We start from the raw sequence: 23,890 nt of genomic DNA, 5'->3' as shown, positions 1-23,890 counted from the left end.
ACATTGCTGAAAAGCTAAGAAGGAACAACATCAAAATTTTCCATCTTTCAATATTAAATATGCACTGGGTCAAGGAAGAGAACTCTCAGAAATGACCTGGTTTTCAGTATTAATTGAAGTATAGATTAACACAGGGTGATTAAGATAATAGAACATGAACAGGTTCAATTTAACTTACTCATGCACATTGCTGGTGCAAAAGTTTAATGAACCTCAGGTTTTAAAACTGGACATCCATTGGCAGCAACAACCTCAAACAAGTTTTTCCAAAAGCTGTGGATCAGATGTGCACAACGTTCAAGAGGAAGTTCGAAACATTCTTCAAACAGACCAGCTTAAGCTCAGATATATTCTTAGATCATCTGGAGTGAACATCTCTGAGCTCAGTCCACAACATCTCTTCAGGATAAAAGTCTGGACTCTTGACTGGACCATTCTTTCTTTCAAATAATACTGTAGTAGCTTTGTCATTTTTTAGGGTCATTGTCCTGCTGCAGCACCCAACTGCAACTGAGCTTCAGCTAGCCGAGAAACACTTACTTTTTTTTAATTTGTTACCTTTTTATTCCCTAAAATCCAGTTTCTAAGATTCTACTAAATACAAATTAAAACACTGCATTTATAAAATAATGACTGTATCAGATGTTTATTATTTGGACCAGGATTTCATGACTGACTATTAAACACTGTAACAAAGTTTTCATCCTGAAGGCTTCCAATAATATCCCTTATAAAAAAAGATGCATTAACAACTGGGCTCGGACAGTTTTGCGCTACTTGTGCTTCTTCTTCTTGAGGCTTTCCTGAGGCTTCTGGCTGGACTCCCCACTCATCTCTGGTAATGCCGGCTGCCAGGACAGAGGATTCTGTCTGTACATGGGCCACGGAGGCAGGGTCAACTACAGTCGAGGACAGATACAGAAAAAAATAAATGATTTATTGTTGCCTGTTGGCCTTGACAGAAACATTCTGTTATCATCATAGGCTTAAAACACATCAATGTCCTCAAAAAAGTTTAAATACAAATGTTTGCTCATGAGTGAAGGTTGTGGTTTTGAAATCTTCTTTATGGGCAGGGAAAGACAAACGCTTCATAAACAAATTGGAACAATTAAATGTTATTTTATATAATTGAATTATATCGATATACATTTAATCTTTGTAATATTGCTAATAATGAAAATTATACTACGATAATTATTGCTATTGTTTTATTACCCAGACCTACAACAACATTAAGCAAAAACTTACCACACAGGACACAGCAAAGCCGCCTAAGACTATGTACACTGTCCAGCCAAACTGTTCAATGATCATACCGTACACGAAGCCAATCACCTGGGGAGAAGGGACAAAGGATTACAGTTAACTCTCTAAGACAATTCTATTCTAGCAGCTGGTTGGCATGTGTCCTGGTTAGTTACCGCTGAGATGAGGATGATTCCTTGGAAAATCTGTTCAGCCAACTTCTGGCCTTTGTAATCCTGCAACACAACAAGAAAACAAACACAGGACAGAAAGTCAGTACAGTAAACATGGTGGGTCACTTTGAGCAAACGATTAGCTGTTGACATTTTATGGGTTTATTTAAATAGCTACACTCACCTCAGCTGCCCAATAAATAACATCTGGGTGATATTCACCCATAATATCGAGGTTGCACTACAAGTACCGTTATGTTTACTGAAGAACTTCCGGTGTTTCACACTTAATACCACCCAACAGCTAACAAGCAGTTCAACTGTGTGTTTAATACCTGGCTTTGCTTAGTTAGAAAACTGCGCTGGCTGGTTTCTGCTGATGAAACATATGTTGATCAAGCATCTGTTCCCAGTGTAACCACAGCGTCCACCAGCTAACGTTAGCTCGACGGCGAAGCATGGATGAAATACGGCTAGCATGACGCAGCTCCACGTCCCAGGAGCCACTGGGATCTTACCATGTGCGACGGGATGGACTTGAATATGGGCAGCATCTTCGCACTTGGAATGAAGAAAATAGATATGAGGAGACTTGAGTCCGAGCGCCTGTGGAATGATGCACTTCTACTTCCGGTCTCAGAAAAGATACGTCACGTTATGAAGGACCCATCTGGGTCCTCGCAGACGTTATAAATTGCCACAGCTGCGCAGGCGCGTAGATCTATAATGTACCGGGATGAGGCTGAGGTGCTTTGCTTTGTTGAGAAAATGTATCGGTAAGTCAGTGAAAAGTCCGCTTAAATAACTTGCCTGTAAGTAAGTTTAGCACTTATATTTCAATAATACATTATTATTACTTTGTGCTGCGTTATGAATATGTATTCCATCACTAAATACAACTCGTAATACTTGTTTAGTCTTAAAACAGCAAACTATTGCGATTTTTTAAATCAGGCAAACGCCAAGGCAGCTATGACTCTGTGCAGCCGTGCTGGAGGATGAACTCGTTGATGTTGAGTTGGCACTTTGGCTTCAGCGTAATTTCCTTTTAGCCGCCGTGTTTGGTTTTCTTTCTGCAGAGTTGACTCCAAGTCCGCTGCGGGCGTTTGGGATCGAAGCGTCCGAACCCACATCTAGCGTCTCCTCGTGAGCGGGGAGCGTTGTGGCTGAGTGCTGCTGCTGGCGTCACATAGCGGTGCAGCGGCGGCAGCCCGGGTTCACCTCGGTCCTCAGAGGGAGCTGTTGCCGTCAGGCTGCGGTGCCGGAGAGCTTCCACAGGTTCATCACAGGAGCTGGAGACACGGCGGGCATCATGACGTTGAGGAGAGGTGAGTCTGTGGATCTGCATCCCTGAGACATGTCTACACTGCTGCTGAGACAGTGTGGACTAATAACGGTTCTTTGATCATATAATACTGGAAAACTAACATTACTTCTCAGGAAACAGAGGTTCGGTCCGGGATTTTGTTGCTTTGTTGTTATTAAAATGGAAGATTCACTCATTATCTACCCAGTTCTATGCATATGGAGGGCTTGAGTCCACAAAACACCCAAACTCTGGAGTTCAGGGGTAAGCAGCTTTGCAGCCAATACAAATTATGTAAATGGTGACCACTTCTTCAAACGTAAAAACAAACAAACAGAAACTGCTCCAGACTGCTCCTGTGGTGTCATCCAAGTGTCCATAAACCCAGACATGTTTCTGGCGTAAATGTCTGCTGTGATCTTCACCCTTCACCCTCCTTCACCCCCCTCCATCGACATAGCAGTGAACAGATAATGAGTGAATTATAATTTTTGGGTGAACTATCCCTTTAAATTCAATTGTTCGGCGTGTGTTTCAGTAAACGCGGTCGTCCTGATGCTGCTGGCTGTGGCCTTCCTGATCATAGTCCAACGAAATCTCCTCAACCTCAGCGACTTTCTACACAAGGAAAACCCAGGTATGTACATCTCACTACTGTGTGCCAGCTGCTCTGTACCCCCACCCACCCCCCTTCCATCCTAGAACATCTACTCTATTGCTATTATGTGTATTCTGCGAAGTCCCATGAAGCTCCTTTCTCATAAAAAACATGTCTGCGCCCCCCCCAGACGCAGGGGCGATTCTTCCCTTCGAGGCCGAGCTGTCTCCGGCCCTTAAGCTGGAGTCGGCGAGGAAAGGAGAGGAGATCCCTGTCCTCATCACTGCTGCCGAGGAGAGACTCGGTGCCGTGGTTGCTGCCATGAACAGTGTCTACCAGAACAGTAAAGCCAATGTTGTCTTCACCATTGTGACCTTGAATGACACCGTGGAGCACCTAAAGTAAGACAGTGTCAAGCTGTCATATTATTCCACTTCCTTGAGGATGTCAGAATTCATCTCGTCTGACACTTTCAATGTTTTTTACCAACAGAGCGTGGCTAAGTGAGACCAAGCTGAAAAACCTCAACTACAAGATAGTTGTTTTCCAACCCAAGCTTCTCAGTGGGAAGATATCCAAAGATCCTCAGACAAAGGAGGCTGCAAAACTGGTCAGACAGTTGACTTTTGCCAGGTTTTACCTGCCTGTATTCCTACCTGAGGCAGAGAAAGCCATTTACTTGGATGATGACATCATTGTACAAGGTAAGACTCCATATGGATGATGAGAATAAACAAGGAAATAAAACTAATGATTATTTTTCAGCTTCTTGTAATTCACTATTTTCAATCATTAACGCTCAAAATTCTCTGGTACGAATGGAGCGCGACCGATTGAGCTTTAGTTTCTGTCTCTATGTTTTCAAATTTCAAACTTTAGTTTTACAGAATAGACGATGCAGTTCTACGTAAAAACCAATGTATTTTTGTTGCTCTGTTTAATGATGTTATGTATAAATATCACCACAAATGTCCAGCCTCAAATACATTACTTGGTTTGATGGTTTGAAAACCAGGGAATTAGGAATCTTTCGGCCGATATATATCAGTATCAGAGAACATTTTTGCGTCTTAATATCAGCATTAGCCTCGAAAAGTCCATATTATTTGTACTCCAATAACTGAAATGTTTTCTGGATCAGAATTATTGAATGGATTGTGTCTTTTCTTTGGGATCTCAGGGAACATTCAAGAGCTTTATGAAACCAACCTCAAATCAGGACATGCAGCTGCCTTCTCAGACGACTGTGATTCAGCTTCTGCTAAGGGCATTGTGCGGGGGGCTGGGAACCAGGTAGGCACGTTTCGCATGAACTGAATATTTTCAGTTATTTAAGTCAGTACTGTGAAGCTTGATTATGAATCTTTTCCAACAGAACAACTATATGGGTTTCCTGGACTTCAAGAAGGCGTCAATAAAGAAGCTGGGCATGAGGGCCAACACATGCTCCTTCAACCCAGGGGTCATCATCGCCAACCTGACTGAGTGGAAGAACCAGAACATCACCCAGCAACTGGAGCACTGGATGGAGCTGAACACACAGTAAGTTACTCACAGTGGTGAATGAAGGTTGGCTGGGAGCGGAATTTGGTGGAAATAATTGTTTTTGTTTTGACCCATGAAGATACATTTGTTTGTTTCTGCAGGGAGGATCTTTACGGTGAAACAATGGCAGAGAGCATCATTACTCCTCCTCTCCTCATTGCTTTCTACAAACGTCACTCCAACATTGACCCCATGTGGCACGTCAGGCACCTCGGTGAGTTCTGGTCAATAAGAGCCAGCAAACCAAATTGATTTCACATGTGGACAACCCTAATCAGTTGCTGTTTCTTTAAGGGGTCAGGGGGACACCTCCACACACACACACACATATCACAGCTTTTGACACATAATATTATGAACATATGGTATGAATGTAAATGATCATAATATGGCTGTCCTTGGTTCTGCAGGTAATACAGGCGCTGGAAACCGCTACTCCCCACAGTTTGTGAAAGCTGCCAAACTCCTCCACTGGAACGGACACTATAAGCCCTGGGGCAGAACTTCCTCTTTTTCTGATGTGTGGGACAAGTGGTTTATTCCAGACCCCACGGGCAAATTTCATCCTGTGCGCCGACACGAGGGGGACAGCTAGACTGAAAACGGGACCAACCAGATCAGCTCAGACCATGCATTGTGATACCTCAGGAAATACGTTAGACCTTGTCACTAGCCAACTCTCCGTTTTGAATTCTGCCAAACCATCCTCTGAACACGTTAACCTGTGTACCCACTTTTTGCCTATACCAAGCTCACCTTATCGCTTCCCTTGAAATAGCTTTGACTCTCATTTCTCTAAATATTCAGATAAACGTTTGAAACCTGAGAGATTTGCTTAAGAGGCCACGGTGAACTCACTTTATTTGAATCCTAAATGCGTTTTTAATGTAACCTCAGATCAGATCTTGCAGCAATGTTTGTTACACCTACTTAAAAAATGCTCTCGGCAGTTTTCAGATGTCTGTCTGAAAATGGCATCATACTAATCTTGCTAAAGCCTCACATAGTGAAACTCAAAACTTCCTGTGGAAAAGTCATGGATTTTATTTCTATCAAAAGCACATATCAGCGCCTTGTTTTAACACTTGATTTTATATTCAGCTGACTAAGCAAACTGCACCACAGCAGAAATGGAAGAACATAATGTTGCATACTATTCTTATGCTTGATCATTTATCAAGATTTTTTTTTACAAATGCTGAAAAGCATTTACCTTGCTGGTGTAAATACTTTTGTAAAGTGCAGAAAATAAAATACATTTTTAAGCACTTATGTCTTGTGATTTTCATTCCCAAGCTCCTTAAAACCTGTGCATTTCAAAATTACATGTTCCTATAAAAGCGCAGTGAATGTTAGGTGATATATATCCCCCCCCACACAACTGAGAGCAGATCATTTGGTGCCAATGTTTGGTCAGTTACCTGCTTCCTGACTGAGGTTGTAGTTTGGAGGAAGGTAATTGGGTCAGACAGTAATGACATATTAGGGGGAAATCAGTTTTGTCTAGTATTTTATTTGACTAGTGAAGGATCTTGTAATTCAGGGCCACAGATGGAATCCCTTCATGGCCACATCCAGGAACAGAACGCCACATGGCATCCTTTAGTGAAAAGCTGATTTAAATACCTGCTCTCAAGAGGCACAAGTCAAACCTAATTTCACAAAAATGCATATTTTAGATAATTGGAAGAAGGCAGTTTCAGTAATTGAGTTGAAATTGTAAAGTTCTACAAACTCAACGATTTAACGGATCACGAAATCCTTTAGCTCATAAGGTAGAGGGGCGTACTCTACACAGTGTTGATGGTTCAGCACATGTCTGTATGCTGAAGTGCCCTTGAGCAAAACACTGAAACCCATTAGGTTTCCTACAGCGTATGAATGCTGTGTGACAGAGTGCTGAATATAAATGCTCTGTCTGAAAGTGAGTGTAAATTAATGAGTGTGACTTGCACTGTGAAGCACTATGGTTCATTGAATAGGAATATTAGCAAGAGAACAATTGTTTTGGGGAAAAAGGGCTTTATAGAGGATTTATTACATTTATAGTAAGTCAGCTATTTACAAGATTCTGTATTGACAAGATACTGCTAATGACCCAATGACATGTAGAAAGGAGAAGTCAGTGATTAATACATACGACCAAGCATTTCGTCTCCTGGACAGCAGATAAATCCAAGACAAACAAAATTCAATGCTATCAAATGAAAACTGTTGTCTTGAATAAAGGTCAGTTCTCGAATGGTAAAATTCCACTGTCCTCCAGGGTTCAGCAGTTGGGGGAGGCCACGAGTCCAGGTCTACATCCTCAGACCATGCAAGTTATTTTAGAAGCAGCGGAAAGGTGACGCTCATTTAAAGTCCATGTTGAAGTCATAGGCGTCATCTACTGAAGCTGCGGAGAGAGTGATGTCGACGGGGAACCGCACTTTGAGGGGGATTTCTGCAAAGAGAGGGCAATTAGTAAAACATGACCAGCTGCAGGTTTTAGCAAAAACTTTTTTTTTATATAAACTGAATTTACTTATGAGTGGCATCTTCGGTGGTTTCTCCAACTCTGTTTTGTTAAGCTCCTCGGGCATTTGTTCCGGCTAGAAGAGAAGATAGCATAATTTAAATACCAACTATCCTCAAGATACACAGAACTGAAAAACCAAAGTCCAGCTAGCAGGATCAGAGTTGGATTAGAAGTCTTCACAAACAAATCAGACTTGCGTATATGTCCTCATTTCCATGCTTGAACAGGCTGATAGCAGTTTATTATGAAGAGTTCTCCAAAACAAACACTACCATGACATCTATAGTTACCTCATCATTCTGCACTGCTTCACTCTCTGTGGTTGGAGCGTGAGGTTTTATCTCGCTGACTTCACTGACGCTCAGCAGACCCACAGTCGGCCCTTTAGACGTGAAGCCTATACTGCTGGCCTGGTTTGGACATTTTACACCTGCAAGAGAAAAAAAATCTGAGTTTCACTCACATAAGTGACTTAATTATTTTAAACACTGGAGTGATGAACCCTGAGTCACAAAGTACAGTAGAAGCCCCTAGAGGTCATATTACTCTTTATGCCATTGTTTGGAATTCTGATTTGTTTTCCCATTATTTGACCGTTATCATTACAATATTGATGTAAACACAGGTTTTTGCTTGTCACTGAATACATTAGCAAGACAAAAATAGGAAAATGCATCTTAAATCACAGCCAATCCACTTTCCTGTCTCCCCAGAGTACTAGCGTATTAGTCAATTTAGTTACTTAATAACAAGATGAAATGTGCTTCAAAAAAATTAGCAGTAGTTTCTGCCTAACAGGATGCAGCATAAAGATCATTCATCCAGCATCTCCTCTTTCAAACCTGACAGCCTAAATAAAACTGGAACCAATATTTATTTGAATAGTTCAAACTACATGTCCGCACCGTGCAGACATTCTTTGTTTCCCTTTTCCAGTTGGATCAGGTCCCAGCCGCTCTGCATCTCAGCGACCACAGCGTCAGACAGGTACGCAGGGAGGCTCTTGCTCTCTGTTGCCTTACAGTGGTAACTCATCTTCGCTCTGAGGAACAAACGTTTTTACAATTACATGTAGCTCTCCAGACTCGTATTATGTTTATGTAATTATATTTTTCAAGGCACCGTGTTTGGATCAGAGTTGGATTAGAAGTCTTCATTATAAAATCCAGAATTTGCGTTTTTGTCCTCATTTCCACATTGATGCACTGCAGAAGCCCAACTTTCAATATCTATTTAGGTCAAAGCAAACTCACCCTGTCCAATCAGCAAGGAAAGCTGCAGCTGCTTGCTCTGTGTTAGCGACTCCCCCCTTCAGCAGATAACCCCGCCTTTTGGCAAACAAGGTCAAGAACTCCAGAGAGTTTCTGAAGTCTGGCAGAGTGTACTGAAGCATAATCTGTGAGAGCATAGACAATAGACCTTTTTAAATACCTTTATGACTTGAAGTTTGAACAGAACCAGATCTTATGAAACATCTGTCTTGATTGAAACACTTCCTACCTGTGACTTGTCACACTGTTTTAGCAGAGTCCTGACGGCCTCCAACACAGTCTCCTGGCCCTCCTCCACCTGCAGGCTCCTCAGCGCCATAGAAGCTTTTGGGTTGGATGGCGACGCCACGACTCCGGGGCTGTCTATTAGCTTCACATTCTTTGTGATGTGCACCTCCTGCATGGATCTGCAGAGTTGGAGTTAACATGTGATTATTTAGCTGTAAAAGGATTATGGCTCTGTTGCTATTAACATTAGTCCTAATTAATAAGAAACTTGATCAGAAAATGATTTAAACGGTGTGTGTCTGAGCAATAATATTAGCATCTGCTGCTACAGCCATCCTCTGTGAAACAGGAAATAGTACAGTTGCGATTAGAGCTCGTCTTTTTATGCCCGTCACTCACTTTGTGATTCCCCTCTTGACTCCAGCGTTACAGGCCAGTATTCCCTTCATACTGTTGATCAGACTACTCTTCCCGACATTAGGAAAACCTGAGGTTAAAAACAAACAAAAAAAACATTCAGACATGTACATTGAACAGAGCCAAAGAAACCAAAAAGAATAGTCTCAGAGGCGCATTAGACAGAAAAGGAGTCATAGTGCATTCATTAAAAAATATCATTAATCTAAATCCACAGGATTCCAAAAGTTATTATCCAAAAAAGCCACTTTGTAAAAAGGAGGAAAATGTAGTTTTAGACTCTGGAAAATTGTGCTTACCGACTACGCCGACTTTGAGTGAAGCTTCCTCCTTTGTGTTAGTAGCGTAAGTTGAGAGCAGCTCAGCGAGGCAGCTGCTTCCATAACAGGCTGCTGCTCTGGATCTGTCCAGGACTTCGTTTGAGGCCACTATCCTGCTCTTCTTGGCTTGCTTATGAAGACAGAATCAGATGACAGATTAGTGGAGGTACCTTCGCCAAATAAACACTGGATTTATGAAAACATATTTTAGTTTTGTTCACAAACACACATGTCAGCTTTGTTTTCACAAAACTGGTAAATGCGGTTTGTAAATTACTCTTGGAGGCTATAACCAGTTATAGCAGCACAACAGAAGCTGCTCAACCTTCTCAGTCCTCCTTATTTTACTGACACACAGACACAGCATTCATTACATCCATTATTTATGAGTCATCCGGCAATATCGACGCAATATTACATCTAACTCATTTGCAAAAAATAATTAATAAATGATTTTAACTCGTGCTTTAGTATATATTTTAGAAAATATGGGTGGGATGAACATGTATAATTAAATAGGAATTTAGGAAAACAAACTCAAATCTTCTGATGAACTGGTTTGTGAATGCATTCAGACCTGAGCAACCAATACAGTAAAGCATTTCACATGTTTTGATAACGTATTTGTAAAGTGAATGTCCTACCACTGTTTTGTCCTGAATTTGTGTTGATGCTTTAAACAACACAACTGGAAACTCCTTTTGTAAACACTGTATCCACCTCTCCACATTCTCCTTTGGTACCAGGTCTACAATACAGAAAACCCAACAAGAAATACACGAGTTAAAAGTACAGTCCATGTAGTTTCAATAAAGATTCACAGCAGGCTACAAGCCTACTAATCAAGTGTGTAATTAACTATAATGTGACACTTATATCCATTTACCTATTTTGTTTAAAACCAGGAGTAGTTTCTTTTTGCCGTCCCTCTGCAGCACTGCCTCCTCCAGCTGGGGACACCTGCATCCCACAGGATCACGGGCATCAAGGACTTGAATCACTACATCGGATGCATCAATCACCTGAAGAGATGGAGGTCAGATTAAGCATCGATAGACAAGTTCTTACAGAGAACTCAAGCAGTTAATCACTGACCGGGACTTGGAGGTCTTACCTTATTTAATTCACTGCAAAGGAACTGTTTTGAATTCCTGTCTGGGCCGGCCTGTAACTTTGTCCCATTCTCCTGTGTAAATAAAATAACCAATTTAGGTTGATTCAACATTAAAATATGGTTTAACAGATGTCTGCTGCCTTATCCTTTTACCTTCCGAGCCTTCTTTGCGTTGGGTTCAGTTTCTTTGATTGCAGACTTTTCCTTCTTCCGCTTCTTGGCTCGCTCCTCTTTTACGGTTTCTCTCTTTTTAGTTTTTTCTTCTTCAATCTATAAGATATTAAATCATTCTTAAAAAGGGATCATTTGAAATCCGACAGTGATTTGGTAGTGTGAGACCACTTTAAGATTGTACCAACCTGTAGCCTCCGCTGCTCTGCCTCCCTGAGCACCTCCTCTTTGAACGGCGCACTGCTGGGCACTCCGGGATCCTTCTTCACTCGTTTGCCCACTCCTTTCTTCTTCGACTCTTTTCTGAGCTTCTTGAGGTGCTCGCGGACCTAAATGTCAAACATAGATATGTCATTTGTGGGAATTAAAATAAAACTGCGAACAGAAACTAGAAGCAATAAAACACGTTTCACACGAAAATCAACGAAATTGTAAATCTTTATCTCCAGTTCATTATGAATGTTGATGTTTAAATATAGTCACTTACCTTCTTCTGTATTTTGTAACGTTTGGAACATGAGATGCGTTTGCTCGCTTTCTTTAACTCTGGAGACACAAAGAGAAAACACGGTAAATCTAAAGCTGGCTACATCTAAAGCAGACCGAACAGAGCAGTTAGCACTTAGGTTATAATATAGATAGATAAACCGAGTAAAACATACTCAATATTTATTATCAAAACGCTTAAATATTAATGTAAGGCCTATTTTAGCGAGTCCACTTACTTGGGCGCTTCATGGTGCTGCCGAAGAACTGCCAATGTGCCTGAAACGCTCTCACACGTGGAGGGGTGCACGAGTGTGACGTTTTGTCACTTCCGCTTCTGCATGCGTGCTGCTGCTGCTGCTTCGCCACCTGCTGGACTGGAGTATTTAATGTAACTGGATGTGATGGTGCTGGAATGGCTGTTATTTTATTTTATTTATATATTTAATGAAAGTTTAAAAAAACTGCATGGTATTCTTAATTACCTTAATCAAGTCATTGAAGTTTAACTGGTGGTCAAAGCACACATTGTGAGTTGAACTTTCGTTTAAAAATGAATTTAAGGCATCTTTGACTGACTAATTTTACACTTTATTTCCATTATCTGTAAATATCTGCTGATATATAAATATATAAATATTTATCAAATGAAAATCTGAATGATTTAAGCTGATCACATTTTCTATATGATGCTTTTATATTATTATTATATATTCATGACTCAACACCTTACTGAAGATGAAACTGTCATTCAGGAAAATGACAGTAAAAATCTCTCTTGAACTCTTGTACTGGGATGTTATCACAAGTTCACGAGTTCAGTTTTTGTGTGATACAGTTCTTGCTTCTCCACACACACCCAGCCGCCCCCTGTTTGAACTGCTGCCATCAGGACATTGAGATCCACCACCAGGAGACAGAATAACAGTTTTTATCCTTGAGTTGTGACCTCCATCACAGCAAAGACTGGTGAACACCCCTCCAGGGACTGAGGACTAGCAATAACAAACACAGGTCAAGGACTGTTACTAACACACATGCACTACAACCCACAAACACTTCACCCTCAGGGACTGCAAAATTGTCAATATGATCTTTGAATCTTGAATCATCTTAATCTAATTAAGATCCCCACCTACTTTTTTAATTAATGTGTTTTCTATCAAGTATGTTTGTTTTGCACAAAAAACCACAGCAAATTCATTGTATGTTGAAAAGCTGAGAACCTTTTTCTGATTTCAGGTCATATAAGTGTATACGGCATATGTTACCACTTCCGGACTTTAAGACTGCAACGCTTAGCATGTGTGTCAGTGTGAGAACAGCAGGTCTTTAGATTAAGATTAAGATTCGTTTATTTATACCAAACACATGCACAGACATGCACAACACACTCATGCAATGGTAGGTAAATGTATCCTCTGCATTTAACCCATCTGGTGCAGGACACACAGAGCAGTGAGCAGCCATACAGCGCCCGGGGAGCAGATGTTGGGGGAGTAAGGTGCCTTGCTCAGGGGCACTAGACAGGGTAGGGAGAATTCTCTTGGATTTTTGGACAGATCAATCCAGGTTCGTCTTTTGTTGTCTCTCCGTGGAGTCGAACCAGAGACGAACCAGAGACCTTTTCTACCCATAGTCCAAGTGTTATACATATTATATATAACTACATTATGCAATGTCAGCTATGTGTGATCTGTATATAATATTACACTATATTCTCTCAGCTATGTGTGATCTATATATAATATTAAACTTTGTTATGTCAGCTATGTGTGATCTATATATTAGGGTTATGACCTGTCCACATTAACCGGAGTGAACCCATCTCTGCCTCATCGAGGGAGAGAGAATGGACGGATGGAGGGAAGGGGAAGGGGGGGGGGTGTAAGTCAAGAACGAAGAAGAAGAGAAAAGTCCGGGTCACGTGACTGGGTCGAGCATCTTTTTTTGGTCCATCTTGGATACCAGCAGGAGCCCGGTGCATCCCAAGAAAATGACCAAGCTCCAGTTTTTGAACGTCTTCCTGACCGAGCGCCTCATGCTAGCTGCGCAGGAGATCTACAAGTCAGTGGAGGACACGATCCTGGAGTACCAGGAGGAGATAGCGATCCGGGAGCGGGAGAACGACCATCTGAGGCGCAGGCTGCGGGACGCTGGGATTGAAATATGGCCAGGTTAGCCCCGCTCGAAGCTAACGGTGCTGGCTCGTGCTCAGCCAGAGGCTGTGAGGTGGTGAAACTCCAGTGGCTGCGCACGGGGCACACGCAACAACAAATAGTCCCACACATAACGTCGGCCCAGTCCCCAAAAATAGTTCACTTTAGCCGCCAGCGAGCTAGTTAGCCGCTGTTGTTGTGGTGCGGCTAGCGCGTTAGCAACCTTTGTTCGTTAGCCTGAGAGCTAGGTTAGCACATTCGCTAACAACCAGAGGGAGCATCCAGCTTCACCTGACTTTCCTCGTGTGCGTGGACGGAGTGATCGGGTCCACATCGCAGTTGGTTTGACAGTGATACGTGCTGGTGAACACTGAGCAGCACGGAGGCGCCATCTCCTTGTGTTTGTCTTTTACTCTCAGTTGACAACATTCCCCGCCGCCCGAAGCTGCTGCCAAAGAGTGGCCGAGGCTGCCATTAGTTGTTGTGATTGTAAACAATACTTGTCCTTTAACTTAGCAGTGTCAAAATCAAAGTGTTAAATGCTGTGAGTTCATGTAAAGCGACCCTCATAGGCCCAAGCGGATGAATGTTAGATGTAAACATGACATTATGTACTGTTGACTATCAAATAGTTGCTGAGGGTTTCTCAAAAAGTGACAGTAACATTTAACATATTAGCACACGTCTATGAAATGTGCCTTCACGCGCAGTGGATGTGATGAGTGTATCTCTGCTTTTCAGTTTCCTGGTGACAGCACATGAGAGCTTAGACATGTGTTTCACCACAGCTGTGATTCTTCTATTATGTTCTGATAGTGAGTCCAGTGCTTTGCTCCATTGATAAAGAGGGGTTTTACAGAAGGATGCGTCATGGGGACTGGGCGATAAGGTGATAAAAGGTTATTATGATGAATTTTTTTTGTCAATATCCATTATGATCATGATAATTGTACCGTTATTATTTATTTTAAGTTGAGATTTTTGCTCCTGAGTGAAAGTTGTGGTTTTTAAAATAGGCAGTAAAAACACTTTACTAATCTGAGGTAGAACATTTAAAACAATTATGAGTTGTACATCATTACATCAAGCAATCCAACAATGCATACTGAGCTTTGGGTACAGTATACATTGCTATCTGCTCTTATTGTAAGTAATATGCAATAAATATCCAGCCCTAATACTGCACTTGCTTTTGAGGCTTTGCTTTAGATTTACAGTTTCTTGACTTGTGCTTAACTACGATTAAGTTGACTTAAAAGTCCATTTTGATAATTAGATAGTCATATCCTTTTCAAACCATGAAATTCTGTGAAGCGCGGAAGCCTTGTGGCATATGTATATCAATGAGAGTTGAGTGGACACATTTTTGTTGATGAAAAATTGGTTTGAACTGAGAGGATCAGAACACCTAAAAGCTTCCAACACCCCAATGATACTGTAGACTTAACATTTTGCTTCCGTTGCATTCTTAGATCGTCCATCCATGGCGCTGCTGGAGGAAGAGGATGGTGAGCATCCACGACGCGAGTGGAGTCCCAGCATGGGGCACGAGGAGCGCATTCCAATTCAGATCAAGGATAAAAGAGATCTCCGGGCCAACCCAGGAGAGGAGCAGCTTCGGGGGCACGGCTCTTGCACCACACCGGAGAACATGTTCACTCCTCCACGTGTCGGAAATGAATATCCCCAGGAAGGCCCCCACACATCCAACCTCCCTCAGAGTCAGGGTGTGGAGAACAGAGAGAGGGATCCCGGCTCCCGTGGCCCCTCCAGGCATGTGAAGGCAGAGAGCGGAGGAGGCCACAGAGGCTCAACGTCCTCCAACAGCGGTGCCCAGCCTCTGGCACCGGTCAACCCAAACTGCTCAAATGAGAACAACATTGATATTATTGGCGTGGACAATGGAGGACAGATGGTTGGTGCTAAGGGAGCTGGAACTGGAGCTAGCAGAGCACAGGCCTCTCACATGCGCAACCAAGCAGCCAATGCCGTGGAATGCCCCAATCAGAAATCTCCCCTACAAGCACACATGTCGTCTTTCTGCTGCAAGGTTTGCGGCGAGGCATTTAGTCACGTTGGCCACTTGCACGTGCACGTACAAGTGCACACACGGGAAAAACCGTACCGCTGTGGTGTATGTGGGAAATGCTGCAGCTCATCTGGTAGACTCCAGGAGCACCAGCGGAGCCACACGGGTGAAAAACCATTCCGGTGCCAGATCTGTGGGAAGGGCTTCACGCAGATGGCTCACCTGAAGGTCCACATGAGGATCCATACCGGGGAGAAGCCATACAGCTGCCCCGTGTGCGGCAAGTGCTTCAGCCGCTCTGACAAAATCAAAAGGCATCTCCAGACCCATAGCCGCGAGGGAACATATTTCTCAGGGCAATGATGCAAGGGTGTTGTTGAAAAAACCCAGTTTGTGAATCATATTGATGTGGGAAACTTTTCTACAAAAAGCTAAAATCGCTGCCACCGAAGCTTTTTTTCTTCTTCCTCCTGTCCAAGAACTAGGGATTCTGCAGCTCTTGGAGAAAGATTGTTTTTTTAATCTATCCTAATACTCCACGCCATAGTTCCTCAGTAGACTTTGTATTAGCCATTTACTTAATTTTCTACCTGTCTCAGAGTATTACATCTCCAAGACACATTTCAAGTTATTAACTAGCCTTTTAAATAACCTAGCCTTTCCTTAGTCTTCTAATTAGCATGATGAAGTCTTCCACACATGCCTTGAAACTGAGATGCATTAAGAAATGCAACAATATCCAGCACAGTTATCAACCAGTCACTTCATCGCTACAAAGTTTCAAATCTGCAGACTTGACATTTATCTCATAAACATTATTTTAGGACCTAAAATTAAGAATGGGTCTGTTTGAGAAATCATCTCCAGTTTCTAACTTAACTAGAGGATTGGCAGGGAAAGCCTGTGTGTTATTTGGATTAGTCTAACACTGCCAATAGGAGTTTGTTTTTAATGTAGCATTTTTAACAAACAAAAAAGATCATGAAACGCCCCCCCTTAGACATTTGGACTTGTTTACAAGGAGTCTGATCTCGCACTTGTCTCCGTCATTACGTCTGTTTCTTTTGCTTCTCGGTGCTGTTACATTGTTGCAGAGATGAAAACTGCCACCCCACATCGTCAGTGCTTCATATTGTCCACTGAAACAAGGACACATCTCTTGGGAGACTGCTCCACTATTTTGTGAAATAATGACATTTTGTAAAATAACACTAGTCTCAGTCTACCATACACTTAGGAACATTGTGGTGTTTTTGTTTTATTTTTGAAATGACATGAACTATGGCATCTATCCGAGACGATGCAGACATTCACTCTACATTAGGGCCATACAGTATTAGCTGAACATATCTGTTGTTTTTCAGTGGTCTCAGATTTGCTCTCCGCTGTGGTTGATTTGATGATGGAATTGGCTATTTCCTCTGCCCATCATGGATTGCCTGCCCCCCCCCCCCCCCAAAAAAAAACAGTAGACCCTACAGTTACCTTTCTCCTCTCAGGACTAAAGCTGCATACATGACACAAGGGCAATCCAAATTTACTTACCTCTGACTAAATACTGCTATCACACAAGTCAGAAACTCAGGATATGGGAGTTTTTCCCCCCATTGAATTAGTCCCTGCTTATAATAAAGATGAGCAAAACAAAATGAAACCTTCAGACTGTGTCAGAGCTCAGGATGCCAAATCCTGGCCAAGTTCTCCATCCATGTGTGATGAATGCATCATGAGACGACTACAGCATGTCCTCACAGCTGACCAGCAACCTTCACATCTTTTCTTGGACACCATTTCTTCCGCTTGCACACACACTCACACACTCCACTCGACAATGTTGTATTATTGCAAATTAAATGTTATTTTTTAATAAAGTAGTCATTGAGTATCAATTCTTATTGCCTTGTATTGTGTGTGTGTGTGTGTGTGAACAAAGCCAACTTTAAAAGTCTGTCATGAAACGGATCTGATGAAGCTTGAGTGCGATCTGCACTCTCTGTTTTAGACAGTAGAGATTCACTTTTTCCCCGTTATTTATTCATCAGAAAGTTCATTTGAGATCAATAATAATAGAGTATTAAAGTGTACTGCATTCACTTGATTAAAGTGTTTTCTGTTTTTCAGAGAGTTTCACAAGAAAGATAAATGATAATGATAATTTAATCTGATTCAACATCCCAAGAGCAGCTCTTATTCAGCTAACTTATGTACGTGTAATAGAGATGGTATTTACCTTTTTTGGGCTTATTACAGGAGATTTTAGGATTAGTCAGGCGGAATGTATTTTGAGCTGTATCGTCAATTAAGTTTTTACTGAAGTGAATTCAATACACTTCTGTTATTCTTTCTTCTAAGCAACAGATCTTTTTCATTTACGATCTGATTGATATTATGCGGAAAAGACAACTTGAAATGTTACAGTGGTATGCAACATGGGTGTTAACATAATTGTGCATGTCTCTTGTCATGCTGTCAGGGTTTACTGGGACTACTGTTGATATTTTCGTTTTTTCTGACGAGTTGCACAATTTTCTCAATTACTGCAATTGAGTCCCGCAGCTTCCTAAAAAATCCTTCAAAAATTCAAAATGTCAAGTTAAGTCCTCAAACACATCATGTGCTTAAAGCTTGGAAGTATTTTGAAAAACTAAATTATTGTTGCGTTGCCAGAGTCCACTCTGTGTTGCTCTGTAGTAACATATATACAACACTTGGTGGGGTTCTTTCCAAATAAATAAGTTGAATGAGCGGTCGCCTGTCAACAAGCGAGTACAAATGAAGGGAGGTGTGATAAAAAAAACGTCAAATTCTGATGCCTTATATATTTAATATTGAATTCCATGTAGAGATTTTTTCATTTTTTATCCGTGTAACTGCTATAAGGTGAACGGCTATTTATTTATACCTCAACAAAACGAAGAGGAATTGTTTGTGATCGAAATAACTAAAAGCGCTACTTTGCAGCAACACATTATTTCCATATTTGGTTGTAAGTTGGCTTCATCAGGAAGAGTCGGACTGTCGCAACCTAAAAAAAACGACATGTGCCTCCCGAGATGTGAAGGAATACTCAGTCATTGCTGTGAACCTCATCACAATCATAACAATTTATTCTGTTTTAGTTGTGACAATAAAGTTACATCTGCCAGCAGCCATGAATAATGAGAACAAAGTTATCGAATCAATAGGCCCTTCTGTCTCTGGGATTTGCAGTGACGTGTCAGGATATGGTGGATGCACACAACACAGCACCAACGACCAGGAGGTCCAGAGGAAGGAAGCCAGGTCGACTAAGGGAGACGTGTAGCTGATATATTTAGAATAAACAGAAGTTATTGTAGTAACCTTCCACTTTTATGCAGATTAATCCAGTTGCTAATAGATGACCCGGTGTAAGACACTTCCTCTGCTCTCACAGGGTGATAACTCGCCTGCTGTGCAATCAGCCGCCACAGTCTGTTGTTTGAGCATCAGTGTTGATTCTTCTGTCCTCTCATCTCATCTCATTTTCATCCGCTTATCCGGGGTCGGGTCGCGGGGGGAGCAGCTCAAGCAGGGGGCCCCAGACTTCCCTTTCCCGGGCCACATTGACCAACTCTGACGGGGGGATCCCGAGGCGTTCCCAGGCCAGTGTTGAGATATAATCTCTCCACCTAGTCCTGGGTCTTCCCCGAGGTCTCCTCCCCACTGGACGTGCCTGAAACACCTCCCAAGGAAGGCGCCCAGTGGGCATCCTTACCAGATGCCCGAACCACCTCAGCTGACTCCTTTCTAAGTGAAGGAGCAGCGGCTCTAATCCGAGTTCCTCACGGATGGCTGAGCTTCTCACCCTATCCCTAAGGGAGACGCCAGCCACCCTTCTGAGAAAACTCATCTCGGCCGCTTGTACCCGTGATCTCGTCCTTTCGGTCATCACCCAGCCCTCATGACCATAGGTGAGGATAGGAACGAAGATCGACCGGTAGATCGAGAGCTTTGCCTTGCGGCTCAGCTCTCTTTTCGTTACAACGGTGCGGTAAAGCGAACGCAATACCGCCCCCGCTGCTCCGATTCTCCGGCCAATCTCACGCTCCATAGTACCCTCACTCGCGAACAAGACCCCAAGGTACTTGAACTCCTTCACTTGGGCTAAGGACTCATTTCCTACCCGGAGTAAGCAATCCATCGGTTTCCTGCTAAGAGTCATGGCCTCAGATTTAGAGGTGCTGATCCTCATCCCAGCCGCTTCACACTCGGCCACCAGCCGATCCAGTGAGTGCTGAAGGTCACAGGCCGATGATCCAATGAGGACCACGTCATCTGCAAAAAGCAGTGACGAGATCCTCAGACCACCGAACTGCAACCCCTCCCCACCACGACTACGCCTCGATATCCTGTCCATGTATATCACAAACAGGATTGGTGACAAGGCGCAGCCCTGGCGGAGACCAGCATCCACTGAGAACGAAACTGACTGGCTGCCGAGGACGCGAACACAGCTCTCGCTTTGGGAGTACAGGGATTGGATGGCCCTGAGGATAGACCCCCTTACCCCATACTCCCGCAGCACCTCCCACAGTTTCTCCCGGGGGACCCGGTCATACGCCTTCTCCAGATCCACAAAACACATGTAGACCGGATGGGCATACTCCCAGGCCCCCTCCAGGATCCTTGCGAGAGTGAAGAGCTGGTCTGTAGTTCCACGTCCGGGGCGAAAACCGCATTGTTCCTCTTCAATCTGAGGTTCGACGATCGGCCGAACCCTCCTTTCCAGCACCTTGGAGTAGACTTTACCAGGGAGGCTGAGAAGTGTGATGCCCCGGTAATTGGCACACACTCTCTGGTCCCCCTTTTTGAACAGGGGAACCACCACCCCAGTTTGCCACTCCTTTGGCACTGTACCCGACTCCCACGCGATGTTGAATAGGCGTGTCAACCATGACAGCCCCTCAACACCCAGAGCCTTTAGCATTTCTGGCCGGATCTCATCAATCCCTGGGGCCTTGCCACTGCGGAGATGTTTGACCACCTCAGTGACCTCCACCAGGGAAATTGACGATGAAACACCATCAACCTCGAGCTCTGCCTCCAACATAGAGGGCGTGTTATTCGGATTCAGGAGTTCCTCAAAGTGTTCCTTCCAACGTCCGACAACCTCCTCAGTTGAGGTCAACAGAGTCCCATCCTTACTGTACACAGCTTGGATGGTTCCCCGTTTCCCCCTCCTGAGGTGCCGGATAGTCTTCCAGAAACACTTTGGTGCCGACCGAAAGTCCTTCTCCATGACCTCTCCGAACTTCTCCCACACCCGCTGCTTAGCCTCCGACACGGCAGCAGCTGCAGCCCTTCGGGCCTGTCGGTACCCTGCAACCGAGTCAGGAGTCCTCCAGGATATCATATCCCGGAAGGCCTCCTTCTTCAATCGGACGGCTTCCCTGACCACCGGTGTCCACCACGGTGTCCGAGGGTTACCGCCCCTTGAGGAGCCTAAGACCCTGAGGCCACAGCTAGCCGCCGCAGCTTCAGCAATGGAGGCTTTGAACACCGCCCACTCCGGCTCAATGCCCCCAACCTCCACAGGAATGCCAGAAAAACTCCGCCGGAGGTGTGAGTTGAAGATACCTAGGACGGGGGCCTCCTCCAGACGTTCCCAGTTCACCCGCACTACTCGTTTGGGCTTACCAGGTCTATCCGGAAATTTCCCCCACTCCCTGATCCAACTCACAACCAGATGGTGGTCGGTTGACAGTTCCGCCCCTCTCTTTACCCGAGTGTCCAAAACATGCGGCCTCAGATCAGATGACACGATCACAAAATCGATCATTGATCTTCGGCCTAGGGTACTCTGGTACCAGGTACACTTATGAGCACCCTTATGTTCGAACATGGTGTTTGTTATGGACAATCCATGGCTAGCACAGAAGTCCAATAACAAACGACCGCTCGGGTTCAGATCAGGGAGGCCGTTCCTCCCCACCACGCCTCTCCAGGTGTCTCCATCGTTGCCCACGTGGGCGTTGAAGTCACCCAGCAGAACTACGGAGTCCCCTACTGGAGCCCCATACAGGACTCCATTCAGGGTCTCCAAGAAGGCCGAGTACTCTGAACTGCTGTTTGGTGCATACGCACAAACAACAGTCAGAGTTTTCCCCCCTACAACCCTTAGGCGCAGGGAGGCGACCCTCTCGTCTACCGGGGTAAACTCCAACACCGCGGCGCTCAGCCGGGGATTTATGAGTATCCCCACACCCGCCCGACGCCTCACGCCCTTGGCAACTCCGGAGAAGAATAAAGTCCAACCCTTATCCAGGAGTACGGTACCAGAGCTGAGACTGTGCGTGGAGGTAAGCCCCACCAGATCTAACTGATAGCGCTCCACCTCCCTCACAAGCTCCGGTTCCTTTCCCCACAGCGAGGTGACGTTCCACGTCCCCAGAGCCAGCTTCTGCCGCCCGGGTCTGGTCCGTCGAGACCCCCTACCTTCGCTGCCACCCATGTGGCTGCGCACCCGACCCCAACGGGTCTTCCCACAGGTGGTGGGCCCATGAGATGAAGAGAGGGGGGGTGCCACGTAGTTTGTTCGGGCTATGCCCGACCGGGCTCCGTGGCAAACCCGGCCACCAGACGCTCGCCATCGAGCCCTCCGTCTGGGCCTAGCTCCAGACGGGGGCCCCGGGCTTCCTCCGGGCTGGGTCCCATCTCCTCTTTCGTTGATATTCATTGAGGGTTCTGTCCTGATACCTTTTATTTGCTAATGAAGAAATGTTACTTATTATATGACTTTTACCTCACAGTAAGGAAAAGGGCTCTGTGTACATCGTTTTTTAAAAAGCCCCCCAAAAAAATCATACTTGCTAAGCACTGTCGCCTAAAAGCAAGAAGGTTGTCGGTTTGAATCCCAGTTTGCCCAGAGTCTTTCTGTGTGGAGTTTGCTTGTTCTCCTTGGGTCTGTGTGGGTTTTCTCTGGGTACTCCGGCTTCATCCCACCATCCAAAGACATGCAGCCTGGGGTTGGATTAATTCAACACTCTAAATTGAACCTAGGTGTGAATAAATCAATCTAAATATTGGTCCTGCAATATAGCGGCGACCTGCCTTGGGTGTACACTCCCTCATGCCCCACTGGGATTGGCTCCAGCCTGCTACACTCAAAGGATTAGCTGTTTAGATTAGAGACGGATGTATATTTGACTCTGGATAACTTTAGGCTGATTTGCATATGGAGATAAGCCAATGTTAGAGCATTATATATTCACTTTTACCTGCCATTGAAATATCAGTACCAGTATCATTGTGAGGCTCACTGAGGTCAGTTTTCATCTGGACTGCCTCTTGATGGAATGTGCTTCCAATACAAACTGATTAGAGCAATCTTATTTGGCTTTTCCACATCACCAGTCCCTGCAGTCTGATAATGTTTTATGTGATTTTCCGGAGGCAAAATAAATAAGGGTATTTCAAAAAGCCGTTATGTCTCAAATTCTATTTGTTGCTTAGCCCAGACTTTAAAGGAAAGGAAATTAATAATAAAAATCAACATTCAATGGAGAACAGCACCAGAAATAACGAGAAATAAAATATGTTACTGCCCTGCAGCTACTGTGATTCTCTACTACAGCTGCAGTACAGTCCGTAAAAAGGGCAAGTTTAGACTGACAAGGACATTTATTCCAAAGCGACTCTAAGAACACGCAGTGGTTTCCTAATGTGCCTTGGATGAGACATTTTGATTGATCATCATGTTCCTAATATCTAACAATAGCAGGGAGCATCTATATTTCATGAGCGAGGGAGGTTTTCGGTGTCTGACAGCTTTGGGTTGATTTAGTGAACAGGGAGATACGATTTGGAGATCGGCCTCTGGATTTAGCATTCAGAAAAGATGGCAGCTCATAACAAAGGAGGCTGGCAAAAATAATAAAGTTTCATAAATGTGCTAAGGGGCAGTGGTGCGTGGTGACCTTTACACAAGACAAGCTGCAAATTCAATTAAAAAAAAAATCATATATCAGTTCTGTGGCAACTGTTTCTTACACTGAAAAGAATCTGTCTCTCAAAATCCCTCCTCCACCACATATTGACAAACATCCAACTTTTACTAATTAAACACTTTCAGGGACAAATACATATCTTGACATGTGGATTGATGACGAATTATTTCCTTGTGAAAATAAAAATCGATCCTGTGGCACAGGTGGGAAAACCTGACGTCTCTGTAGATGTTTTCATTTCCCAGCTATCTCTGGGAGGATGCATCACAAGTTGGCTGAAATAATAATGATTCATTTTTTCATATCCTGCAGCTTTTGGCTGAACACTCTTTCACACATC

The 23,890-nt window shown here is 43.8% G+C and overlaps 4 protein-coding genes and 2 non-coding genes across 8 annotated transcripts; 2 read left to right on the top strand and 4 right to left on the bottom strand.

Moving 5' to 3' along the window:
- Positions 1-630: 630 nt before the first annotated feature.
- On the bottom strand, positions 631-2,091 carry spcs1 (signal peptidase complex subunit 1). The gene is made up of 4 exons (XM_062398310.1): positions 1,940-2,091; positions 1,425-1,484; positions 1,252-1,338; positions 631-899 (listed from the first exon to the last, which is right to left on the bottom strand). Exons 1-4 carry the CDS (start codon positions 1,973-1,975, stop codon positions 774-776), a joined length of 309 nt encoding a protein of 102 aa, XP_062254294.1. The 5' UTR covers positions 1,976-2,091; the 3' UTR covers positions 631-773.
- Position 2,092: 1 nt separating this feature from the next.
- On the top strand, positions 2,093-6,140 carry glt8d1 (glycosyltransferase 8 domain containing 1). 2 transcript variants are annotated; one of them, XM_062398309.1, is made up of 9 exons: positions 2,093-2,197; positions 2,501-2,749; positions 3,266-3,364; positions 3,516-3,726; positions 3,818-4,029; positions 4,506-4,618; positions 4,701-4,867; positions 4,972-5,084; positions 5,281-6,140. In XM_062398309.1, the coding sequence occupies exons 2-9, from the start codon at positions 2,734-2,736 to the stop codon at positions 5,463-5,465; spliced, it is 1,116 nt and encodes a 371-aa protein (XP_062254293.1). In that variant the 5' UTR covers positions 2,093-2,197; positions 2,501-2,733; the 3' UTR covers positions 5,466-6,140. The 2 variants fall into 2 exon arrangements, with proteins under 2 accessions (XP_062254293.1, XP_062254292.1); XM_062398308.1 differs by lacking the exon at positions 2,093-2,197 and having other exon boundaries at positions 2,399-2,749.
- Positions 6,141-6,889: 749 nt separating this feature from the next.
- Positions 6,890-11,761, bottom strand: gnl3 (G protein nucleolar 3). The gene is made up of 15 exons (XM_062398301.1): positions 11,635-11,761; positions 11,397-11,455; positions 11,098-11,238; positions 10,892-11,008; positions 10,739-10,810; positions 10,511-10,646; positions 10,269-10,372; positions 9,604-9,754; positions 9,287-9,374; positions 8,889-9,066; positions 8,642-8,784; positions 8,294-8,430; positions 7,679-7,818; positions 7,395-7,461; positions 6,890-7,313 (listed from the first exon to the last, which is right to left on the bottom strand). The coding sequence occupies exons 1-15, from the start codon at positions 11,645-11,647 to the stop codon at positions 7,222-7,224; spliced, it is 1,638 nt and encodes a 545-aa protein (XP_062254285.1). The 5' UTR covers positions 11,648-11,761; the 3' UTR covers positions 6,890-7,221.
- Positions 8,508-8,583, bottom strand: LOC133974903 (small nucleolar RNA SNORD19). Its single transcript, XR_009924715.1, has one exon. It is a non-coding gene; the product is annotated as a small nucleolar RNA SNORD19 (small nucleolar RNA).
- On the bottom strand, positions 9,835-9,964 carry LOC133974917 (small nucleolar RNA SNORA47). Its single transcript, XR_009924717.1, has one exon. It is a non-coding gene; the product is annotated as a small nucleolar RNA SNORA47 (small nucleolar RNA).
- A 1,555-nt stretch (positions 11,762-13,316) lies between the features above and the next one.
- On the top strand, positions 13,317-17,478 carry LOC133964108 (zinc finger and SCAN domain-containing protein 22-like). 2 transcript variants are annotated; one of them, XM_062398303.1, is made up of 2 exons: positions 13,317-13,572; positions 15,027-17,478. In XM_062398303.1, the coding sequence occupies exons 1-2, from the start codon at positions 13,392-13,394 to the stop codon at positions 15,944-15,946; spliced, it is 1,101 nt and encodes a 366-aa protein (XP_062254287.1). In that variant the 5' UTR covers positions 13,317-13,391; the 3' UTR covers positions 15,947-17,478. The 2 variants fall into 2 exon arrangements, with proteins under 2 accessions (XP_062254287.1, XP_062254288.1); XM_062398304.1 differs by lacking the exon at positions 13,317-13,572 and adding an exon at positions 13,590-14,453.
- Positions 17,479-23,890: the final 6,412 nt, after the last annotated feature.

The sequence above is a fragment of the Platichthys flesus genome, chromosome 2 (assembly GCF_949316205.1).
Source record: "Platichthys flesus chromosome 2, fPlaFle2.1, whole genome shotgun sequence".
NCBI classification, from domain to species: domain Eukaryota; kingdom Metazoa; phylum Chordata; class Actinopteri; order Pleuronectiformes; family Pleuronectidae; genus Platichthys; species Platichthys flesus.
This window is presented reverse-complemented; position numbering and strand designations above follow the sequence as displayed.